The 10,539-nt window shown below is 45.0% G+C and overlaps 1 protein-coding gene across 1 annotated transcript in view; it reads right to left on the bottom strand.

Annotated features, from left to right (window-relative positions):
• Window positions 1-909: 909 nt before the first annotated feature.
• HS6ST2 (heparan sulfate 6-O-sulfotransferase 2) overlaps window positions 910-10,539 on the bottom strand; it is a 234,208-nt gene continuing 224,578 nt past the window's right edge. Inside the window, exon 2 of the mRNA XM_025190873.2 lies at window positions 910-3,937. Within this exon, the coding sequence (XP_025046658.2) occupies window positions 3,238-3,937 (700 nt within the window). The 3' untranslated portion in view covers window positions 910-3,237. The remainder of the gene's footprint in view (window positions 3,938-10,539) is intronic.

Here is a 10,539-nt window from a genome sequence, read left to right as displayed (position 1 = left end):
AGCCCTCAACCCAAATAGAAGTAAAAGTAGTTTTACGGGTCAATCTTGAACCATGTCCCTACATCTTTTTGCTCGTCATAGGGCCCAAAAAATTCTTGATGGATCTTTTTGCATCCCATCGTTCCGACAACAATCAAGGCATTTCCGTGTCACTGAATTCTTTCGTTACGGGATGAGGGCAGAGGACTTCACAGAGGTGACCACTAGCTCAAAATCTAGCAGGATTAGCCTGAAAGTAAAACAAGTGGACATATATTACAATTTTTTTTTTTTTAAAGTGTAGGCAGCCAGCCACAGCTATGTCGGAGCTAATAGAAGCTACTGGTGCTCAGTCACATCTGAAGAGCAAAACAAAAATCTTCACCACAGTGCAAACTCTCACTGAGTACAGGAAGCATTAGGGTCTGGAGTTTGGAATACATTTCAAAATGGCCCTAACTTTAAGGGTACATCTAGACTACAGGCTTTTGTCGACAGATACTGTCGACAAAGCTTCTGTTGACAAAGAGCATCTAGACTACATCCAGTTCTGTCAACAAAGCAAGCCGCTTTGTCAACATGAGACCGTAGACGCAAAGGACAGTGTAGATGCAATAATGCCTTCTGTCGACCGAACTCTGTCGACAGAAGGCATTATTCCTCATAAAATGAGGTTTACCGCCGTCGACAAAACTGCCGAGTTCTGTCGACGTTATGTTGACAGAACTCGGAGGCAGTGTAGACGCAGGTATAGTGTTGTCGACAAAAGTCCACTTTGGTTGACAAAACCCTGTAGTCTAGACACACCCTAATATCCCATGCGTAGCTTTTACTGTCTACTTCATTGTTATCAAAACAACCATTGCCTCTTCACGGCTCAATTTTCCAGGAGTGATTCCAGATACAGAAATAATGAACTAAAAGCAAAGCCTTAATTAAATTTTATTTATTGGTTCTATTGTTAAATTACACAATCAAAGTCAGTGGCTTGGGTTGTAAATCTACACAATAAGACAGCAATCTACAGTGGAAATCAGTAGAATTTATATGCTTATGACAAAACCTTATAGCCTTATATTCATATGGCCCCTATATACAATAAACAGTATACACAGAGAAAATGCAACTAGCCTTTGTAAACCATGCACACCACAGCATAAAAACAAAATGCACCTTGTGCAACAGGCCCTCCGACCAGCTTTGGGTTGAGTCCCTGTTCCCAAAAATGCCTTTCGGTTTTAAGAGTGGATTATTTTCCCCCATAAAAACCAAAATAGAATTGAGACACCATATTGGCGAATGGACTTCTCGGTAAAGAGAATGCACTGGACAGGGAGTTATTTTACTTCCCACATTGCTAAGACAGCTCATTTCATTCTTTTTCCCGTTTTCTCAGTCAGCACCACTGCCAGGATGCCCGACGTAACAGGACCTTTAGACCGCTGCGGCATGGAGCCACAGATGTGATTTTTTTTAAAGCATTCTCATTGTACGCCTCCTGCCCTACTTGTGCATTGAACATGACAGATGAAAGGCTATAGTGGAAATGAGCATGGTACGCATCGTAACGAGAGAAGCCATGTTCAGATAGCTTCCCTCACTCAGCAGTAACCGGGACGGGGTGTGTGTGTGTGTGTGTGTGTGTGTGTGTGTGTGTGTGTGTGTGTGTGTGTGTGTGTGTGTGTGTGTGTGTGTGTGTGTGTGTGTGTGTCAGTAGAGTTAACACAAGCCTACACAAAATAGAACAAGCACATAAAAGAAAGTTGCCAGTTAGTACAATGCTTGAGAGCCCGGAGGGCTACACATGACATTTCTAAACTTGACCCAAGTTATAACTGGAATCTTTACAGTTGTTTTGCATAGAGATTTGTATGATCAAATCACATTTCCCGTCCTTACCTCTAACGTGGCCACCTTCTAGACCCGATCCAGATGAAACTGGATCACAGGAGAACTTTCAGAATGATCTCTACACCCAGACCCTCAGTGATGCACGTGCTTGGGTAAGATGCTCATCCCATTTTACCACACAACCGTCTTTTACTGTGTAACTATGGCTATATACTCGCATATGTTGCAATCTTTTATAATTGTCTACAATCTGTCAGCACTAAAAAGGGCTCGAATGCATTAGAAAAGAGCTTGATTTTTACATCACGCAGGAAAGATTTACCAAATCACAATTCAAGTGTAAATCTATTTCACCTCCAGTTAGTCACGAATAACCAAAGCAATTATTTGAAAAATGTTGCCAGGATTTGAGATGGTTGGGTTTTCGTTTAGACAGACGCTATGCAAACATTCACAAGATAATTTCTTAGAAAGACTCTCCTGTCTTAAATGACCAAATATTCAGTATTTGGTAAAAGCCACAACATATATTCCAAGGTATAAGAAAGACTGTTAAGTCTGGATAGTATACAGGAGTATCATTTTGAAAAGACTATATGAAACATGAAGATATGCCATATATTTCCAGAATGTTGAAAATGATACTGCCATGAAAAATTCTGAAAATAGTGTCCTTAACATTGATTTTCGGTTCAGAAAAGTGTAGTGTTACTTTTTTAACGTGAGACAGACCAAGTTTAAAACTCTTTGCGGTAGGTAGAAAAAGTTTAAAATATTTAATTTGTATATAACTAGACAATTTACTTTTATTCTTTTTTAAAAGCCAGCATCATACATGAAATGAGTCAACTTTTCCTCTAAATGTTAATTGTTCCTTTCACTTTCTTGAAAATTGGTAAATATTGCAAGCAGTTGGGGGGGCCTCAGAAATAATTAAAATCAAAATAAAAAAATAAAAATCAAAGAGGGGAGTTTTGCACACATGCGTTACTATGTATGCACATTAAACTTATGTATGCTTATTACTAGGAAATCAGTTTGCTTCTGATAGAGGTTTAATAGTGCATGATGTCAGATTTCTAACACCCCATTTCATACCCAGAACTAATTTAAGGATTTTTTCCCCTAGAGGTTCAAGCAACAATTTCTGGACAGCCCACTTGGCTTTTGTGTTTCATAAATAATCCAACAAACTGAAAAAGGACAAGTTAATTACACAGGAAGGTTAAGTTTTCCACGTACAGTACAACATTTAATGCAAAGGCAACTGCAAAGGCAACTTTTTAACCTCTTTTGCGTCAAATATTTAAGAAGAGCAATTGGTTTGGACTAGCGTCATCGTCTATGATTTGTGTGGTTTTTGTTTATGGTATTCGACTAGTCTAACTTAAAAGATTTCAGTCCCCACTATCGCCAACGCTCCACATTCCCTATGTAATCAGTAGTTGAATTATCATCGCTCTGTTCTTTATTGCGGTCTTGTTTTGCCTTCAGGATCTTTCGCTGCTCCTGGCGCTTCCGTCGGGCTTCTTGGTGTTCTTTCTGTCTCATGTATTGATACCTTTGCAAAAAAAGGTCTTTTGCATAATCGTACAACTCCATGTCTAAAAAATTGAGGGTCTCAATCTGGTTTTGAGTCTGCTCATCTATTTCCACACTAGAGGCCCTTGTGCTATTATACTGTGTGAATGGCGCGATGAAGTTCATGTTAAACGTTTTTTCAAACAGATACTGAGTCTTCCTCTGAAACTCTGTAAGGCCGAAGAAGGCCATACGCTTCAGGTTCTCCTTCGCGCTGTCTAGCAAAACCTTGTTTCTTTGCTCCTCTGGCATGACAGACAAGTTGTAACATCCAACCAAGCTCAGGTCGGACAGCATGCGGACTTGCCGATTATTGGCTAGATTGTACGGACAATCCATAAACTCCGTGAGGGAACAGCCTGACCAGTCGTCCCCGGTGTAACAGCTGGGTAACTCTTCAGTAGTTGGCGATCTTCCATCACATACGTGTAAGGAAGCCTTCCATGTTGCTCCTCTCTGGACATGTCTCCATTCACTCAAATACCGGGACACAGGGTCGCGCAGGATAGTAATGTAGTAAAAGTTCCTGGGAAGAAGGGAAAAGAAAAGGTGATTGAGCAGGCAAATCTCTGGATGCATGGCTTTCACAGTCACAATCTACGGAGGCTTGGGGAGGTAGGCAATCAACTTTAGAAATTCTAAAGAAAAGTGTTTTGCAATATCATGTACCCGAATCCCTGATGGCAATGTAACAGCCCTAGGGCAGAACGTTTCTCCACCCGATTGCCGGGCTTACGGTGAGGTTCGCATTCGCAGACATAGGATACATTTATTGTGACTTTACTAACAGTGCTTGATAGCCCAGAAACTAAATTCCTGTTTGTCGGCCACATACCAAAATGTGCCTTTAGTAAAGACCCACTAAATCGACAGTCGACCACACACCCATCGACTCTAAGGCACATTGACTCTAGCGTCACTATTGCCTCTTAGTGTAGACCTGGCCTCAGTTCTGGGGAAAAAACGTGCTTCCTTAACTTCTAAAAGGCCTCACGCAGCCTGTGCTGAACCCCTGCCAGAGGGTCTCTCTCTTTCAACAGGGTTTTTGCTGCCTTCTGATTGCCCATCTTCAAGGTAGCTGGGAAGCAATGCATTCTGGCCCAGTTTTTCTCGATGTGGGGAAACCCTCGTCACTGAAATTCGATGCCAGGAGCCAGCCAGAGCCTAACAGAACTCTGGGAGTTGAAGGGAGAAGAAAAGGCAGACTCCAGAAGAGTAAAAAAAATAGCCAAAAAGGGTATGGGGCTCATCCGAGCCCAACGTTCAAACTTTCTGAGAGACCAATGCCGGAAATTATGGGTCAGACCCTCCCTCATCCAATTCCCACAGTGGGCTCTCACTGATTAACTGGACCACCTCGGGTCCCCATCCGGAATCTGGCAGAACAAAATGTCAGGATCACAGCCTTACTTTGCACAAGTGAAAATGTGTTTAGGATCAAAGGAAGTTTTTCTTCATGCAGCATAGAGCCAATCTCTGGAACTCCTTGCCAGAGGATGTTGTGAAGACCAGGACTTAAACAGGGTTAAAAAAAAATAGAACTAGATAAATCCATGGATATTAGATCCATCAATTCTTATTAGCCAGCAGGGGTAGGAATGGTGTCCCTAGCCTCTGTTTGTCAGAGGTTGGAAATGGGTGACAGGGAAGGGATCACTTGATGATTGCCTGTTCTGTTCATCCCTCTGGGATACCTGAAGCAAAATGCAGGACAATGTAGCACTTTAAAGACTAACAAGATGGTTTATTAGTCTGGGATACCTGGCATTGGCCACTGTCGGAAGACAGGCTACTGGGCTAGATGGACCTTTGGCCATTCTGATGTTCTTATACAGCTTGGGGAGGGTGTTCAATTAAGTTTTAGTTTTTAAGAGTTTAGCTCTTTAATAACAAGTGCCCTCTTTCTCATTGCTCGGGTGGAGCGCCTGTTAATCACCCATCTCAAGTAACAATACACCTGGGACAGACTAATACATCAAACAGTTTCCATTGAAATAAATGTGTTCCTTGTACAACAGCACCATCTTCTGGAGCTGTGCAGGTCAGGCATCGCCGTGGTGGTCCCAGGATGTTAGAGAGGCAAAGTGGGTGACAGGATATCTTTTACTGCATCAGCTTCTTTTGGTGAGAGGGAAGCATTCAGACCACGCAGAAGGAAAGAAGGGCTCTGTGTGGCTAAAAGGCTGATCTCTCTCAGGCACAAAAACTGGCCCAATAAAAGATACAACCTCGCCCACCTCGTCTCTCTAATCTTCTGATACTGTAAGTCCAAGCTGCTGCCGCAGACTCCATTTCCCAGTGAACCCTGACAACTCCGCGGTGTAAAAGATCAGGCCGTTGTGGAGAAACAAGATGGCGTCTCTCCTCAGTCAAGACAAGCAGATACGTTCTCACCAGCCCTTAATCTCACTGAGGCAACATGAGCTGACAAGCCGGGGCTTCAGCAAAGGAGTCACGGCACGACCCCCACGTTATTTATGGTTTGTGGGTCTGGCACCAGGGCCCCAAAAGCCAATAGGACCGCTAAGCAGAGGGCATTCAATGAGGCATTACACTATTGGTTTAGAGCAAAAGGATTTCCGGCTGCAGCTCTGGTTTCTGTCTCGATCCAAAAAATAAGGAAATATGCATAGAAAAAAAACCTGTGCATAAGCAGCGGGAGCTCCTGCTTAAACGTATACTGCGGTAAGTACTGAAAGACGGGAGTAAATCGCACGAAAGAGCAGTCTCACACACGGGGCTGCCGCAGCAGCAAAGTGCTACAGGCTGCATTTATGGGATGCTTTGTCTACAGGGTACTTTAGAACCGAGCGGGAAGCGAGGCCTGTCTAGTTCACCCCTGATGGAGGAGCCAGAAGCGCAGAGCAGGATTTATGCTGTGGTGTGCCAGGGGCAAGCTATGCACCGTGTTGACATGGCCCGGGATGCCTCTGATAGCAGCTGCGTTGTAGAACAGAGACGCAGAGAGGAGATGTACCTATCTCATAGAACTGGAAGGGACCTCGAGAGGACATCGAGTCTAGTCCCCTGCCCTCACGGCAGGACCAAGTACCATCCCTGACAAATTTGCCCCAGATCCCTAAATGGCCCCCTCAAGGATTGAACTCGCAACCCTGGGTTTTGCAGGCCAATGCTCAAACCACAGCAGAGTGGCAGAGTGACCCTAGGCCCAGAGTCCGGCTGGCACTAAGACCAGGCCCTTTTTCCTACAGCACTGTGGTGTGCAAGGGAGAGTGTGTGCGAGGTGCTGCAGAAAGCCTCCGGGAACAAGCTGTACTTCAAGGGGGGCTGCAACCCAGGTCAACAAGCCTAGAATCCTAGGGCGGGAAGAGACCTCAGGAGTCATCGAGTCCAGCCCCCTGCCCAACGCAGCTTCCTCTGATCATAACTTACAGCAAGGTCAGGGTTTGGTTCTGCCAGGACAATGGGATGCGCCTGAAATGCGACTTTCATCACATGGAAACAGAGGGGTCTGGCAGGAAGGACAGTTATACTGCAAAATGACCACAGGGGGCAGCACGGAGCCAGAGATGGGGACAGGGATAGCTATAACCCCATGGGCCAGCAGGGGTCAGGGTGGAGAGTTTGTGTGTCCGTCTGTCCATCCCCCAGCTGGGAGATCTGCATCCCGCTCTGGGCTGTGCTCCCTGCAGCTGCCATGGAGAGGGCACTTCTCACCTGGCCCCAAACTGCTGCGGTGAGAGTGGGCTGGAGTTGTCCTCTCTTCCCAGGGCAGCCTGCGTACTGAACCCCTCCTCCCCAGCCCCACCACAGAATGAAGATTTAAATGAAGAAAAACAAAACTTATCTGAGTTACGGACCCAAGCAGGGTAAATCTTGTAGTACATAAATATTACAAAAGCATTTTCTCTAAAAATGGCACATCATACTTCGTAGTACAGAGACAACGTAGATGAGGCAATATCTTTTATTGGCCGAATATCTGTAGGTGACAGACAAGCTTATGAGCCATGCGCAGCTCTTGTTCTGAACAGCGTTTAGTGTGAAAAATGGCTTTGGGTAGCTTGAAAGCTCATCTCTTTTACAACTACAAGTTGGTCCAATAAAAGATATGACCTCACCTACCTTTTCTCACTAATATTCTAGTACCAACAGGCTGGAACACCACTGCAAACAGCATATTTTATAGTAAAAATACATGGGCATTTCAACTTTTTTTCCATACTGAATCCATATTCTGATTCAGGTAATGCATCGCGTTAAGAAAATACTATGGACTGCAAATTAAAATACGCCGTGCTAAACACTGCAGTTCGTGCCCATAACTAAGGGTTTGACTACACAGCACGGCAAATGTCGAACTAAGCTACGCAACTTGAGCTACATCCATTGGGTAGCTTACGTCAAAATAGCTTAATTCGGCTTTTGGCCGAATTACACCGCAGGATACACTCTTTGTTATTTCGGAATAACCCCAGTTATTCCGAAATAACGCTGCAGTGTAGACGTACCCTCAACTGCCCACAGCCACAGAAATATCTGCACATTCTTGCACTAGTGGGCCGTGAGACACCAGAGCAACATTTTCAGGGTGATCAGTGTAAGGAAATGAAGGCGTTATCTAGATAAACAAGCTTTAAAGGGATGGAATTCTGTCCCTTAGCAGCTGACACACGCGCTGTCCCTCCATCATTCTCCAATCTCTGCTTCACGGCAGCTGTTAATTGTTTACCATCACCCCAACGGTCCTGTAACGTTGTCATCCTTCCGACAGGCATGCTTGCTGCTATCGGCATGCGGGATAGCAATTTGCTCCTTAGCTTCTAACGGCACCACTTGATAAACAGCAGCGAACCCCTTATTTCTCATTGTTTCCTTCAGAAGAAAAACCACTAGGTGTCACTGTTTCACAGATAATTGTGGCCGGATAGAAAAGGAGTCTAAGGCAGATTAAGTACATAAGCACAGAGAAAACGCATGAGCCAGGATAGTCATCTTCTCGTTTAAAATATACATTTAACAAGAGGGGCAAAAATAAAATAAAAGTTTACAGAAACAAAAAAATGAACCAGTAAAGCAAGAGACCGCAGGGAGAGCAAAACAGCATCTCATTGCTGGAGCGGAACGGGAGGAAGATTTTAGCCTGCTGTGAGTACTATTATTCTTTGGAGACTTTCACCTCTTTAAAGTAAGCTCTAGAAGCCTCAGTCACAACAATGTCATCTCTCTGAAACAGGACATCCGTCCAGAACTTAACCCAAGCTCCTGCCCCAGGACAGAGGAAACCAGTTTTGCTAATTCTGGTGTCACTACATCATAGAACACTTGAATTGGAAGGGACCTCGAGAGGCCTTCGAGTCCAGTGCCCTGAACTCATGGCAGGACCAAGCACCATCTAGATCATCCCTGACAGGTGTCTGTCTAACCTGCTCTTCAATATCTCCAGTGATGGAGATTCCACAACCTCCCAAGGCAATTTATTCCAGTGTTTAACCACCCTGACAGGAAATTTTTCCTGATGTCCATCCTAAACCTCCCTTGCTGCAATTTAAGCCCGTTGCTTCTTGTCCTGTCCTCAGAGGCCAAGGAGAACAATTTTTCTCCCTCCTCCTTGTGACACCCTTTTAGGTACTTGAAAACCACTATCCTGTCCCCCCTCAGTCTTCTCCTTTCCAAACTAGACAAGCCCAATTCTTTCAGTCTTCCCTCATAGCGCATCTTTTCTAGACTTTGAATCATTCTTGTTGTTGTTCTCTGGACCTTCTCCAATTTCTCCACATCTTTCTTGAAATGTGGTGCCCAGAACTGGACACAATACTCCAACTGAGGCCTAACCAGCGCAGAGTAGAGCGGAAGAATGACTTCTCGTGTCTTGCTCACAACACTCCTGTTAATAGATTCAAACACATTCATGGATTGCATCAAGAATAAAGTGAGTCTCCAAATCACCCCCCGAAGGCAGCTATGCAACCATGTTGCCTGTTTCTATGATGGGAGGAACTTTTCTCTCCAAACGTCCTAGAACACTGTGTACTTCAAAGTAGCCACCTGGAACCCCGCTGTTCGGCACAGAGGTAGGATTATGGTAGGAGCTGTACAAAGCATGCCTTGCAAGGCCTCATTCTGGAAGTCTTGCAGTGCTCAATAACAATATCCTGCTGGATTGTATGTGCTCTCATGGTAGGTGCCGTTGTGAGGCGTTGCTATACGTGCTGCCGAAACAGGCTGGGAGATGCCTGCAGCCAACCCCCCAGTTACAACAAAGGACCAACCAGACATGTGCATATGGCTCTTCACAGGGATCCACTCTGCCTGACCAATGGGGCTGCTCATCCCCTACATCACAGCAGGGATCTTTCTAGTAACGTAAGAGCGGCCAGACTGGGTCAGATCAAAGGCCCATCTAGCCCAATAGCCTGCCTTCCCACAGTGGCCAATGCCAGATGCTCCAGAGGGAATGAACAGAACAGGGAATCATCCAGTGATCCTTCCTGTTATCCATTCCCAACTTCTGACAAACAGAGGCTAGGGACACCATTCCTACCCACCCTGCTAATAAGCATAGCTGGACCTATCCTCCATCTGAATTTATCTAGTTCTTTTTGGAACACTGTTACTGTCCTGGCCTTCACAACATCCTCTGGCAAGGAGTTCCACAGGTTAACTGTGCAAGCTGGAAGAAAATATAAAAGAAATAACATCATCACTTGGCCTGTCTCCTCCCCCACAACACCCGGAGGACAAAGATTTTTAACTGGGAAAGGGCAGACCCAGCCTGTGAACTGAGGAACTGCGTGTCCCATTTGTCAGGGTCAGATACGGCTTGATTCAAATCCTGCTCAGTGTGTAGAACTTAGGCTGCACCTGTGTTTCTATTTCTGAAGTAACCAACGTTGAGCTCTGCACCTGCTGTTTATAATCACTCAAAATCTGTCTCTCTGCAGCTAATAAACCTCTTTTAGATTTTACTTAAAACAGTCTTTTGGACGAAGCGTTTGAGAAATCTCCGCTCAGTTGACACAGGCTTGTGGGGCTCCTCTCTTCACAGAGGGAGTGGTAAACTATTTCATGGCCTTCCACTGTATAAGATGGTGCCGTCCTGAGGCGTAGGACTGGGGCTAGGGGAATTGGATGGAGCCTTTACTGTCGGTTCACGAGGGGATAGGA

This window comes from Pelodiscus sinensis, chromosome 13, assembly GCF_049634645.1.
Source record: "Pelodiscus sinensis isolate JC-2024 chromosome 13, ASM4963464v1, whole genome shotgun sequence".
Lineage (NCBI taxonomy): Eukaryota > Metazoa > Chordata > Testudines > Trionychidae > Pelodiscus > Pelodiscus sinensis.
This window is presented reverse-complemented; position numbering and strand designations above follow the sequence as displayed.